Genomic DNA, 14,157 nt, shown 5'->3' with positions numbered 1-14,157 from the left:
TGGCGGGCTGCCTTCCAGCAAATGAGAGAACGGGGCGAAGGAGTCAAGCGCCGCGAACAGGTCGGGAGGAGCCTCCGTCCCGTGGCTCAGCCCACAGCGGCCAGGGCTTCTGAGCAGCCATCGCTCTTGACCGCGGTCACGGCCGTGGCCCCGCAGGCTGGTTCACAGAAGCTGCGCGGCCATCAGCCAGGTCACGCGCCTGCTCTCGGCGCTCCTCTCTTCGGGGGGCCGACCACCTGCCCTGCCACCTGGGGCCTAGCCTGGGCCCGGCTGCCCCATTTCCCCCTGAGCTCTCAGTGGTTTCTGGAAACACGGGGAGCCAGCAGGCCAGCTCCTCGGCGCCGCATTCATCACTCAGCCCCCCGCTGCGAGCTGGGCCCCTGCTTCCTCCGTAAGAGATGTCCTTGCGGCCGCAGGCGTCCCCCAGCTTGTGCACCTTTGCGGGAATGTCAGCATCCTGCCTCGGAGGCTATGGACACGCCTCTCACCTGCTTGGTGCTGTGAGGCGGTGTTTGGGGGCCATAGTGGGAGACCAAGCATATAGCTTTCACGAAGGACCGGGTACAAGCACAGCGGTCTGGAACCATCCAGAGGAACACCAGACTCAGTCAGCAGATGGTCACTAAGTAGAGTCTTTTGAAGATTTTTGAGAGAGAGAGAGAGCACGTGGGTGAGGGCAAGTGGAGAGGTGGGGAGAGGGGGGCAGAAGCAGAGGCAGAGGGACAAGCACACTCTGCACTGAGCGTGAGGCCTGACGCAGGGCCCGATCGCCCGACCCCGAGATCACGACCTGAGCCGAAGTCAAGAGTCGGATGCTTCACCGCCTGAGCCGCTCTGGCGCCGCTGGATAGAGCGCCTTTCAGACCCCAAAGTCTTGAGACTTTTCCCCACGACTGTGCCCCCACCCTCCCTTCTCGTCCCCATGAAGAAGGCCTCTGAGCCACACACAGTTCATTGCAACTATCGTTTATTAAAAAATATATGTCTCCTTGGAAGGAACACTGGTAAACCAACTAGTGTCATGCTTACTTTGAATCTTGATTTCCTTCCCTGGGAGGGGCAGAGGGTTGAGCATCACTCAGAGTACAGCACTTAACATCAGGGAAATCAACACTCCCCGCTCACCCCCTCCTCACCACAGTCACCATCGCCCACCACGTCATCCCTCTTTGCCTTCAATCCAGTGTACTGCCCAGGTGAAGCTGCTGCCCTTTCTTTCCCCTCATTCTGGGCCCCACACTGTACAGTTAGCCTCATTATGCCGGTAGGAGAACTGTTAACAGATTTCCTAAATTTTGCTGGTAGCACTCAGAGCGCCTTCGACATGGCGTCGCTCGCCACGGGTCACGACGCCGCGGGCTGGGAAACCGCGGACTCAAGCCCAGGGCCAGGCGTGTCCATGCTCTTCTCCCCTGTGTCATGCCCATCGTGGGCCTCGGGAGGCACGGTGGCTGCAAAAACAGCCCCGGGGGGGGGGGGCGGGGCGGGGCCCGAGGCCCACCTGCCCCCTGCACTTGTGGTCAGAGGAGAAGCTCCCCCGGCCGCAGTCACTGCCTTCTGACTCTGGCACAAACCAGCACGGTTTCAGGTCTCACCAGCAAGGGAATCCTAGCTCCACGGGTCACGCGGACGGCCTTCGAGTCCGCGCTCTCCCCGAAGCAACAGTAAGCTACCAGCTGTTGGTGCGGGCGCTGGGGTAGGGCGCACGGAGCAGCTGCGGAAAAACCCCAAAGCCAACTTCTCATCACACGGCTGGCCAGGCCCAGTGCGGTCCCACCGTCCGGCGCAGAGCCGGAAGGCAAGTGACTCCCCGGCCCCGGGGCTGGGCCCCGCGGAGGGGCCTCTGCGGGGGGCGGGGGGGGGTTCGGGCGCAGCCCCGGCCCGGGAGCAAAGGGAGCCGCCGCGGCGCGGAGCCCCAGCTCCCGCTCTCCGCTCCCGGCAGCCCCCGCGGCCCCTCCGCGGACCGGACGGCCACGCCGGGCGCACCTACTCTATCGCAAGGCCCGGCTCCTCCACAACGTCATGAACCTTTAAAACACTTGTCAAATTGGATTCTACGCATTCACTTAAATAGTAAAAGTAAAATTTGGAATAATGAAAAGGCTGACACGGTAGCACAACATGGTTTTGGTTTAACAGCAGCTTAAAAATGAACAAAAAGGAAACCTCTCATGCAGACACATTGGGTGGCAGAAAACAATAGGCAATTTAATCTGGAGCACTGCTAGCCATTCTCTCGCTTTCTGCACCCGGGACTGACTGTGCCTCCCGGGCGGCAGCTGCTTCGGGGTCCCGTCCCCAACCCTCTTGCCCCCAGAGAAAAAGCCCGCTCGCTGACCCCGACCTAGAGACCTCAGCTTTCAAGAGAATGACCAAACGCGAGTGCCCTTGGTACAGCACTTACTACCACTTGCGATCCCTCCCCAACCAGCTGGGATATAAGATGCCATCTGATTGGAATATGAAAATTAAAGCATTTCTCTAATAACACAGTACCATTGATGAAGTCTCCATAGATTTTCTAGTCCAAATGTGTGTGAATATATATATATTATATGAGAGTGTATAATATATATATATAATAATTTCTATATATTTTATATAAATTACATATATATATCTATATATAAATAAGATACTTTCTGTCGCCATACGTTGCACCGTTCAGTGCTGCGTGACAGCAGCGTGAGAAGCAGAAATGCCCGGGGGCATCTCGGCACGCGGCACACCGAGCTCGCTTCACAAGCCATGCAGCCGTCCAGAGCCTGGCTTTCCGGCAGTCCTCCTCTCGTCTCTTCGCTTCTGCTTGGTTTTTATGAAAACAATGACTCTGATGGATTTGCACCTGTGCTAGCGCTTGGGAAAGGTCCATGCAGGAATGGGCACAGTCACGTGATGAGTGAGATGGCATCATCCCAAAAAATAAACTAAAACAAGATGAAAATTTAAAAAAACAGAACAGGACTAGAAAACTCAATTTTTGGGACATATCTAAAAAAGGGGACAAGAACAGTAGTCATTTGTTCTCCTGGTGGGGACAGGACTGAAGAGGGAGGAGGGAAGAGGGACTTGATGTCTTCTGTTCACAAGAGAGTGCTTGGTGGGGATTCTTCAGAGTTTTTCAGGGGATGGGACCCAAATGTAGTGCCCAGACTGGTCCTCGATGATTTGTTTGATCTTGTTGTAAATCTCTTCCAGTGAGTCACCCTGTACAATGGCTAAAGTGAAGAGGAAAACAGAATTATTAATGTGCTCCACAGCACCCCAAACCCGGCAGTCCAGCCTGCCCCGGCCCCCCCCCCCCAGCTCAGCCTGGCAGAGATGCCCACACAGCCTAGGGCAACGAGGGAAACCGGCAGGTGCTCTCAGCCCACGGCCCAATGTCAACTTGCCGAGACAGTGAGACTAAGTGGCAATGAATGAGAAAACGGATTGTTCAAAAAATGTTTACTGAGCACCCATTAGATGCCAGACCTCGAGGCTCACATTGCTCTTGGCAGCCATGAGGCCAGCAGCTGGTCATTGTAAACAGCCTCAGTAGAAGATTTGGAAAATCCCAGTTAGCCAAAGAAAGAACCGAAAGAAACGGTTTCTAGCAAGAGGCAGGGCTCCCGGGGCCATCACATCTGCTCTATGTCAGAGGTCAGCCCGGAAAACGAGGACACGGACGTAACAGTAAAGGGAAGGTCCGAAAGCCTCGGTCTGACAGTACGGCTACGTGTCCTTTCCCTGTTTCACCTGGTGGCACCAGCAGCTGCGGCTCACCCAGCACCAACCTGCACACAAATGTCACTGTGCTTTATTTTTTTTCAGTTTCCGTCTGTAAATTCTAATCAGTTAACCTACAGGGTAATACCGGTTTCAGGAGCAGAACCGAGTGATTCGACACTTACATACAACAGCCAGTGCTCATCCCAACAAGCGCCCCCATCCAGCCCACCCCCCCCACCTCCCTGTGACTGCACTTTAAAGGTAAGCAACATACTACAGAGAAACGTTAACAGCCTTTTAGGGACTGACCTTCCAAAATAGGGGCCATATACACACACACAAGCACGCCACGCACACACGCACACACACTGACAGACAACTCGAACACCCCACTGATAAATCATCGTCATCAACCAACGTGGATTCGGCACCTAAAACACGCAAAACCAAGTACTACACTGGGAGGAGGAGCTGGGAGGGAGAGAAGCAAAGTAACATAGGGAGCCTCTAATCTGGTAGGAATATGAGGACAAGATGAACAAAATGAGCCAAGGCAGCAGTTGGTGGTGGTGGTCGATACTATAAACTGGCTAAACTCCCCTGGATGGAAGGAGCTTGAGTATTTTGCAAAGGTCTGACTTCCAAAGCGGCCAGAAACTCTGTGCTGGGTATCTAAGCCTTTTGGAGACACTTAGAGGTGTCTGGCTGGTTACTCGAGCCGGGCAGCAGGGCTTGTTACCTGTGAAGTATTCTCCAAACTCCTGCTCCAGTTTCATGGCTTTGTCATAGATTTTATTTGCTTGTTCATATGTCTGCCGTCGGTTCATTTCCCTGCCGAAGACAGAGAAGAAAAATGGTACCAAACTGGATGTGTTTTTTTTTTTTTTTTTTTGGGGGGGGGGGCCCGGGCTGGGGGCGGGGGGGGGGGGGGGGATGTGCAGAAGGAGAATCTTTTGTTTTAAAGATTTATTTATTTATTTTAGAGAGCACACGGGCTGGGGGCGGGGCTGGGGGGGCAGATGGAGAATCTCCAGCAGACTCCCCACTGAGCGCGGAGCCCGAAGCGGAACTCGATCTCACGACCTTGGGACCACGACCTGAGCCGAAACCAAGAGTTGGACGCTCAACTGACTGAGCCACCCAGGTAGGCCCTGGATCCTACATTTTGATTAACATAAAGGATTGCTCCCAGGCTCCCTGAAAATCTGCTCAGCTGCCCTATGAGAGCAGCAGTGGCCCACGGCTCAACATCTGCCCCAAACTTGCCAGGTTTAAAAAGGGCAACTGGAATACAGGTGCAGACGCTCAAAGCAGAAGGAAGCCTCGGGGACCAGCTGGGGTGCCGACTTGCCTTGGAGCTTCCATGGGGTCTGACCCCTGCCCGACAAATCAGTTTATTTTCTTGTTCCTTTCCAGGGCCCTCCCCTAGCTGGGAGCGTCTGAGGCTCGCAAATACTTACATAAGTGCTTCAATGGACTTGGGCTTGATGAAAATGGCAATGGGGTAAAGTTGTGCTTGCTGCAGCCTCTTGATAGCATTGCCGGAAACATCTAAGATGCAGTGCTTGCCCTGAAAAGGCAAAGACCTGTTATCAGCCCACCCGGTCTCGGTCTACCCAGCCCCAAGCCCGTACCCAGCAGCAACCCAAACATCTGCCTGGAGGGGGGGAACCCAGGGTCACCCAGAGAGGCCTAGAAGATTCTATCGCTGAGGCACCCAGGCCCCACATTTTGCTCCTACTAGCCAGAAAAGGCCACATCTGCAGAGGGGTCCCTGTGCATGTCGGTGACACGCTGGGGTGAGCTGCGTGGAGGAGACACAGCCACCTCCATCCAGGGGCTGGGAACACGCAGAGCCGGCATGCCGCTTGATAGGCCCTGTGCCGGGAGGAGGCGGACCCTAACGGAATGCCAGTGGGGCCGTTTCGGTTTTTCCTTTGACGGTTGTATTTAGCAGGGCCATCTCCTCTCTTCTTACCCTCTCTGCAACTGCCCGCACTGACTGGATGCTGGTCCCATAGAGATTATCATTAAATTGGCCTGCTTCAATGAACTTGTTGTCCTGAATATCCTTCTCCATCTGTTCTCGGGAGACCACAAAGTGGTAGTCTTGTCCATCCACCTCATTATCACGCCGAGGCCGAGTGGTATCTGAAGGAAGAAAGGAAATGCTGTGTGGCCCAAGGACAATGACCTGCCCCAGGCCAAAAGAGATGACTGTTCCTCTCTCACCTGGGCCCTGGGGCCACTCCAATATTTTCCAGGTGAGTGGCGGGGAGAGTAGCTGAAAGAAGTGTGTCTTGCCTACTTCTCTTGTAACCACCAGGGCTCACACACAGGGAGCTATTTGCTTTAGTTTAAACTGGACCAGAAAGGTAGGGTTTCCTGGGCCAAAACCTGGCAGAAGAGGCCAAATGTGGCACGGGAGCCAGCGAACCTAACAAGCTGTCCATGGGGCCGTGCCAACACCACTTGGACCAGGCCCCCCATTAGTCCAATCCTTCCCGACCATCACCACTCAAAACTTCTCTCCAAGGGAGGAAGCAGGCCAGCCTGATGGCTTAGGCCTCCCAACCCCATCAGCCCTGTGGGAATCTACTGCTGCCTAATCTCTTCCAGAGCGTTAGACGCTGTTCCCAGAGAACCCTAGTACCTGGCCCCACACCCTTTCCACAGAACATCAGAGTAATCGTTCCCAGGGCACCAACGCCTCCCTCCCAAAACCTTCCTGGGCTCTTACGTGGCACACAGGATCCAAATTTATGCGGGAACTCCGAGATCAGGTCATCGTTGACTCTGTCCTTCATTGGGCCCAGGATGATCACAGGCCTTGCATAGTGAACTGGAGAAAGAGAGCATGGAGGTCGTGAGCGAGGCCTCCCACCAGACGGCCTCTTCTACCTCCAAGTCTGCCTAGAACACCGCAGCTCTGGAGCCGCCACTCAGACAGGGCAGAGTGTCTGCGGCCATTCCCTGGCTTTTAACTACAAAGACATCAAAGAGCCTTTAATTTGAAAATATCTAAGTCCAAGGCAAGTCTGAAATCAGAAGCATCTCCCCTTCCAACAGATTCAGGAGAAATCTCTGCATGGGCACCAGCAGCTAAGCAAGGTTTTTTCCGAGGAGCCACTACAGGGAGGGACCGGGACCTTTCTTTTGGAAACAGTCACACCCACTGAGACTGACCCTTGCCCTCTTTGTCAACCTGTCCTATCCTCTGGAAGGCACCCCGGCAGCAACAAAGGTATGGTGAGGGGTGCACACTGGGTTTCCTTCCCCATTTTCTACAACAAGAGGAAGACGCAGGAGAGAAGGAGACGCCCAGGGGCTGGACGTGCGATGGGCCCCGCCATGCACTTCCCTCCGCCGACACGGCCAACCACTGCGTTGGGCCCCACGACCACGAGACCAGCTTGAAGGCAAGACTCTCAGAAGGGGGCTTACTTTCTTGCCGTGTCACTGGCTCATATGACAAAATTGCATCCTCTTGTCCTTCTGCAACAAAAAAGGGAGACACGTTAGCACTTTGTAATCTGCCTCCCTGTGTCCTGGTCCCCCTACAACACTCCCCTCACCCCCACCTCTGCCAGAAAACAGCCTTGTCAATGTGGTACTTGCCACCACCTGCCCTGTGGGCCTGTCTGCTACCCATTGGCAAGAAAGCACAGGAAGCCCTTCACCACCCCTGGGACAGGAGTCCTCTCATTCAGCAAAATATCGCTGACCAAAGGGACATGACCCAGAAGCCATGAAGCCTCCACCAAAAACCACCCTCATTTCTCAGGAACTGTTCTTATAGGTAACAGTCAACTGTGCTCAATTACCCTCTTGCTCTGGTAAGAATCACAGGGAAGCTTCAACTGGTCCAGAAATACTGTCCACGTCCCCTAATCTGCAAGCAGGGGAGTCAGGGCACTCATGCAAGCTAACTTTGCCCTTTTAAGGGTCTACCTATCCCCCCTGCACTGGAAGAAATCTCCAGATAAGTGGCTCAAGGCTGGGCTAAGGTCCCCAGTCCCCTTTAAGAGCAATGCTGAGCCCTGCTCTCTCCTCATGGTAGAGCTCCATACATCCTAACAGTGATGAACTTGGGGCGCCCAGGTGGCTCAGTCGGTTAAGCATCTGCCTTCGGCTCAGGTCATGATCCCGGGGTCCTGGGATCGAGCCCCACGTCGGGCTCCCTGCTCATCGGACAGCCTGCTTCTCCCTCTCCCTCCGCCTGCCACTCTGCCTACTTGTGCTCTCTCTCTATCTCTCTGTCAAATAAATAAATAAAATCTTGGGGAAAAAAAAAACAAACAGTGATGAACTTTTCCTAAAATAGTCACCAAGCCACTTGGTTCTGGGTACCTGGAGGTCCCCAAGGGGCTGACAGCAGTGCTGGGGAAGGCAGCAATATTTGCATCAAGCCCCAGGATGCTTGCTCACAGGCCTCCTCTGAGCCTGACTCGTGGGCAGATTGTACAAGACCTCTAGCCATAGCTCCCGAGAGGCCAGGGCTCCCAAAGTTCGTGGGGTTCCAACTGTGGCTTCTCTGGCTTGGTCACAGGATCTCTGAAGGAAAACCGGGCAGTTACCGGATCACTTAACCCAGCAAAAAGACAAAGACACCGAGCCTTGACCCGGGGGTCCTAGAGACCCGGAAAGGCAATTCAGGACAACAGCCCACAGGAGCCATTTGTCTTTTGGTCTCTAAGCAAATCTGTCAAACCGGCAGCATTTACAGCCCAGGATGCCCATGGCAGGGATTGACTCACTGGCAGCTCACCCCTCCCGAGGCCCCAGGGACGGTTTTAAGTCAGGTCCTGGCCACAAGTGCAGGCCTTATACTCTCCTTTAATTCACGGCCTAAAGCCCACCCCGTCAGGACAAAATGGCCACAGCATTTCCAGGATCTCCAAGTGCACATGGCTGAACGAAGCACTAGCCTCTGAACAGAAATGGCAGCCATGCAACGCGGGAATGAGGATGGCTGGGACACATGGTGGAGCCACACGACATGGGGGAGAATGACACACACTTACTGGAACTGCTTTCGCTGTCACTGGTGTTGGATGTCACTCCCTCTGCAAGCCAACAAGAAAGAGACTCCGATTCAGAACACACCACTGAGAGGTCACACGCGGCACAAAACTCAATTCCTCCAGGAGGCAAGACACCGAGCTGCCAACCAAGTCAGGCCACAGGAGGCCTGCCACATCCAGGCTACCAACTGGGAGGCAGAGCTCCAACTCTGAGCCCCTGGCCACCTCATACTTGTCCCCAGAGCATTCTCGGGCTGCCAAGGCCCTCCCTGTACACTACAAGCCTTCCATTCTTCGGCAGCATCTTCTTCATCTGAATCAAAACAACGGACTTGGATGGTTTCCAAATCCTATCTCAAAATGCATCTCCCAAGGCTAACAACAGGAAAGGAAAGGCAGTGACAGTAGCAAAGATGAGTCCAGGGACCGGGCTGCTCTTGAATTCCCTTCCCCAGACAGAACCCCCGATGTACAGAGTTGTGCGGTGCTCCAGAACTAAGAGGCTAAGCACTAGGTACGCTGAGCTGTCACCAGGGAATGCGGCTCTGACCGTTCGGTGGGACCTGCCACCCCTATCATCTAGCCTCCTCCTCCTCCTAGCTTGGCCTCAGTGGTGAGGGAGGATGCTCCTCCATCCACAATCGGACAGACGTGTCAAAACACAGAGACCACAAACACAGAACACTGGGAGGCCAAGACAACCGTCCTGTCTCAGACCACTGGGACTTGCCTACATCTGAGTGTGGGCATGGCCGCCATGCTCAAAGGAAGCACAAGGTGCAGTATGGCCCAAACAAAGGCCACCGCTCCCAAGACGAAAGGCAAATGAAGATGAAACATGAACACAACAAACGATGGACAGAGACACTGCTCGTTTCAGCCAAGATGACACTGTTCCAGACTGTGATATGCTGTGGCCCCCATAGGAAGGACTGAGTGAGTTGCCAACCAAGGCTAGCTCCTGAGCAATCCCCTGAGGAAGCTCCTTTACTTTCATGCCTTTATTACTTATTGAAGGAGAGTATACACTGACAGAACCTCCGGGCACAGCCACGTGTACGTGCACAGAGGGGATGCTAAGGTGCTGTCCTCTCAGTTCCTTCATTTTTCACTCTAGAATTATTTTTCAGAGAGGACAGGTCAGAGCTTTCCCGACCTAAGGCACTAGATATAAATGTATATATGGTCCATAAATGCCACTGAGACCCTCCCCCACCAGCTCAGCCCCTTAAAGATGCTCCATGGAAAGCCAGCCCATGGCTTTTCGAGGCCCCTGGACCTGCTGGGATGTCCCAGATGCATGATGGGTAAAGGGCTTCACAGTACTCTTGCCCCTAGTTAGACCCAAACTGCTCATTCTTAAGCCCAATTCTTTAGTGCTGTGTCGCTAGGGAAGAAGCCAACCAGCGGGCACCCCTCCCCTCAACAATAGGCTAGAGATGAGCTGAGTGGTCACCCTTGGAGAAGTACATCTTGCCTACCTCATTTCTAAGGCGGGGCACCAAGATGGCTCCCCATCCCTTCCAGGTACAAAAGGAAAATACAGACGTGAATGATAGGCTTTTATTAGGGTACCAGGGATCCAGAGCAGAAGTGTGACATTCTGAGCCACTTGTTCCTCCTCCTGCTGTGGTGTCAGAGTCCTCACAACACTGTCCTCCCCTCACCCTTTGCCCTCACCCACGTTCGCTACACCCCCAACCCCAGCATCTCCACTCATGCCAGAAATATAGTTAGTGGTGTGTAAGTTTGACTTACTCAGGTTCTTTGCTCCATAATAATCGTCACTTAACCCAGGGAAGTCCTGATTTCACAGACAGCAGGGACAAAGAGAGAGGGAAAGAGGGAGGGAGGGAAGGAGGGAGGGAGGGAGGGAGGAAGGGAGGAAGGGAGGGAGGGAGGGAGGGAGGGAGGGAGGGAAAGAATTGGGACAAAAGAGAAAATAGAAAAAAAAGACAAGGGGAAGGAAGAATACAGAGCCAGGTGAGCATTAGTGACAGAAGTATGAAATACTATGAAGACCTATAATTATAGTGAGGTTAAGAACTTTGCTACAGAAAGAATGCCCCAGATCCAATAAGATACGGGTACTTCATCCTGCCCAACTTGCTGCCAGAGGGCCTTGGAGCGGACTACCTTTCTGAGGTGGTCTACAGTCTATAGCCCAACAGGACAGAACAGGTAGACTTTCCAAGGCTTAGAGTACCTGCTTTGGCTGAATTTGTACTTACAGAGCCCCAGTCTCTGCTCTGCCCCTGTAATCACCATTTCCCTCTGAGGGTGCACCAAAGAGCAGGCAGAATTATCATCATCCCAAGGAGCTTTTGCCTAATACTGACTCACCCTGTCCAGACCCTTCAGGGAAAGCTTCGTGCAGTGTCCGGTATGGCCTTCAAAGCTGACCGGAGTTGTGCAGACCACAGAGGATGAGCTCAGCTTCTGGAGAATTAGCACTAGGCGGTTTCAACTCTCACCCAACAGGCAGCCCCTGCCCCTCAGCTGGGCCACCCAACGGTGAACCCTCCCCAGGCTAGATCGAGCACGGGTACGTTCTGAGGCTGATCCAGTGAACTGTGGTGACCTCCCTTCAGACCATCTCCCACTGCTCCCGAGCAGAACCAGCTGCAGCTGGTGCTTCTTACTGAGCTACCCAGGATTATGACCCATAACCTCCATTTGGATGAAGGCACCCTTGGATTGACTAGCTACCACTTCAGACAGCAATGACCTACGTAGACCATGACCATGAATCAGGCTGGCCTAGACAAAGTTAGTCTCCTGCCAGTCCCAACAGCCCAGGACCCCAAGGCCCCTCCTTATGAGGCAGCAGAGGAGAGGCTTACAGTTCACCATGAGCCATATGAGAAGTGTTTCACCAGCTTGACCTGGTGTTTAAGGTGAGGGTCAGAGCAGTTAATTTCCGAGCCATATGGTAGAATACGAATATTTCTCAGGATTACATTGGTTCTTAAAAGTCAGCTTATGGCCTTTCCTACCATTTACTGTTTTTCAAAAAATCTTTATTTAGACAATGTTGAGTAATCCCCCTTCCACGTCAATTCCTTTAAGCAGGAAGGATTTTATTTTGAAGGCTGACTCTGTAACTGGGATGACAGTGAGGCTGCTGGAGCCGTGTGGACATCCCGGGTGCATATGCACATGCATGTAATTCAAGAAGCAGGTCCAACTCCAGGTGGGAAGAAAAGGCTCTTCTCTTAACACAGATGAGTAAAGTTAAGGGAAAGAAAACACAGGAGGAAGAAGCCAGGAGAGCAACACTGAGTCCCTTGACCTGGTTCTCTTGAAAAAACCATTCTTCTAACCCTGACACTGTGGCTGAGAACTGATCACTACCACAGCAGAGCTTGGCCTGGCACCCCAACGCCAGTGCCAGGGATGTCCTGGTAGACCAGCCTTGGAAGCAGCTGGTCCTCAGAGCCTCCGACATTGTTTCAGAGTGAGCAGCTGGATGAGAGAGATCCAATGTCTCCCCATGCAGATCAATCTCTACACTGACTGCAAATGAGCAAGGGTGCACGCGCACACACACACTCATGCACGCACACATGGACGGATGGACGTGCACGTGCGCGCGCACACACACACACACACACACACACTTCCCCCATCTTCTCATAAGGGGAGGTGCAAATGAGGAAGAGAGGGCGGGGCTGTGGGCAGTCTGCTCTCTGTACCCTGCTGCTACTTACGTTCCTGTACGCTGCTCTCCTGGGCCATGTTTTCTTTGCTCTTGTAAAATGGAAACTTTCGAGAGAGGCGGAAACTCTTTTTACGTTTCGTTTTGATCGACTGTGAAAGAACATGAAGATGGAGGGGAAGGACAGAAGAAAAAAAAAACAGAACAATGGATTTTAAAGCATGCAAGAAAAACTAAAATGGAGACAATGGTGAGCTAAATAAAAGACCATCTCTCACAAATGGAGTCTATGAGATTAAATGAAAGTTGATGTAAGAGGAAAATTATGTTTACAGGAAAATGTTGTAGGGATGTTAGAGGTTTCTACCTAATCCAGACTCACAGCACTCACTGGCACTTTCTAAAGGACAAAGGTCACTGATACAGTCATCTACTCCGTGTCTCTCCTCCCTCTACTGCTCCAGAAGTTCTTTGGCCTGCGAAGCTCACAGAAGAAAAGGGGTGAATGACTGAGCCCTCATGCCTCATTGGTCTGAGGGGAGGTGGTCAGAGCTCTGAGGCTGGCCTTCCTCGTTGGGTAACAAGGCCAGGTTCTGCTCAGGATCCCCACAGCTCTGACAGGGTCTGCGGCCAGGGACATAACCACAGATGGCTTCATGTACCCGGAACAAGTCAGCCTTTCCAGACAGTCCAATTCCAACACATCTTCAAGAGCCAGTAACCCAGGGGGAAGGAGTACAGACTGGACACAGAATTTCAGTGCCCTCTCTCTGCTTTCTGAAAAGCAGTCAGTGTTCTGATAGGACAGAGCCAGCCCCCTGAAAAAGAGATATTCTGTTGTGCTCCCCAGTTCTCTTATCCAGCAGACAGACTCCAAGCTTCTTACTCCTTTTCACATATTGGCTGATTTCCTTGGGGATCCCCACTTACCCTGTTAGACTCAATCATCCCCGTCCTGGCATGGAACTTCACGGTTTTCAATCGAGCTCTTTCTTTCTTTTCCACCCTGTTTTGGAGTCAGAGAGGAGTCCTGTTACTCACTGCCAGTACGTGGCCTCAGCAGCCACCTTTTGGCTCCCTGAGTCCTAACTGTGTCTTGAGCACCAAATCTACCGAAAAGGAATGATAGAGCACATCCATTGCTCTCAAGCAACTAATAGTATAATAGGTACAAAAGAAAGCAATACCAGGAAGAGGGCAAGGAAGGCCTCAAGATCATGACCACTCACCTCTTCTTACTGGGGATCACACCGATTTGCTCGCTTTCTCCATGCGGGGTCACCAGTCTCGCCTGCCACCACTCATCATCAGACGCATTAATGACGTGCAGAATGTCACCATAGGAGAAGCTGAGCCCCTGGCTTGGCAGGCAGCTGTCCCGAGTTCGATCATAATCAAACAGGGCCCTGAAACACACAGCGAAAGATGAAGTCATCATCCTAACCCAGAATGCCAGGAGCCTGGCACTCTTGAAAGGATGGCAGAGGAAGGCCAACGCAAAGAGTCAGCACAGACCCAACAGTCTCAGAGCAGACCAGAGGGAATTCTCCAGGAGACTGCATCCTTCCTTCGGTCTCGATGTTATAGATATATGCCTCTTCTCAAAGAACATCCCACTCTCCCAAAAAAGGGGAATAAGAGAAAATCTTTCATGAGTCCCAATGCCTCAAAGCCTCTATCTAGACACAAGGTGGAAATCCAAAGTAGAACACACAACAGTCCTCCCCACTCACCCACATCCCAGGGAAACAAGTTAGCTCTACC

The 14,157-nt window shown here is 52.9% G+C and overlaps 1 protein-coding gene across 1 annotated transcript in view; it reads right to left on the bottom strand.

Annotated features, from left to right (window-relative positions):
* Positions 1-950: 950 nt before the first annotated feature.
* The window catches only part of DLG3 (discs large MAGUK scaffold protein 3), a 54,992-nt gene continuing 41,785 nt past the window's right edge, over positions 951-14,157 (bottom strand). Inside the window, 10 exon segments of the mRNA XM_035028702.1 lie at positions 951-3,218; positions 4,451-4,542; positions 5,172-5,281; positions 5,690-5,862; positions 6,452-6,553; positions 7,156-7,206; positions 8,736-8,777; positions 10,494-10,539; positions 13,324-13,399; positions 13,623-13,799. Coding sequence (XP_034884593.1) covers positions 3,112-3,218; positions 4,451-4,542; positions 5,172-5,281; positions 5,690-5,862; positions 6,452-6,553; positions 7,156-7,206; positions 8,736-8,777; positions 10,494-10,539; positions 13,324-13,399; positions 13,623-13,799 — 976 coding nt within the window. The 3' untranslated portion in view covers positions 951-3,111.

This window comes from Mirounga leonina, unplaced genomic scaffold, assembly GCF_011800145.1.
Source record: "Mirounga leonina isolate KUSES-001 unplaced genomic scaffold, KU_Mleo_1.0 Mir_204, whole genome shotgun sequence".
In the NCBI taxonomy this organism is placed as follows: domain Eukaryota; kingdom Metazoa; phylum Chordata; class Mammalia; order Carnivora; family Phocidae; genus Mirounga; species Mirounga leonina.
Note: the sequence above shows the minus strand (reverse complement) of the source record. Positions and strands in the feature narration are given on the sequence as shown.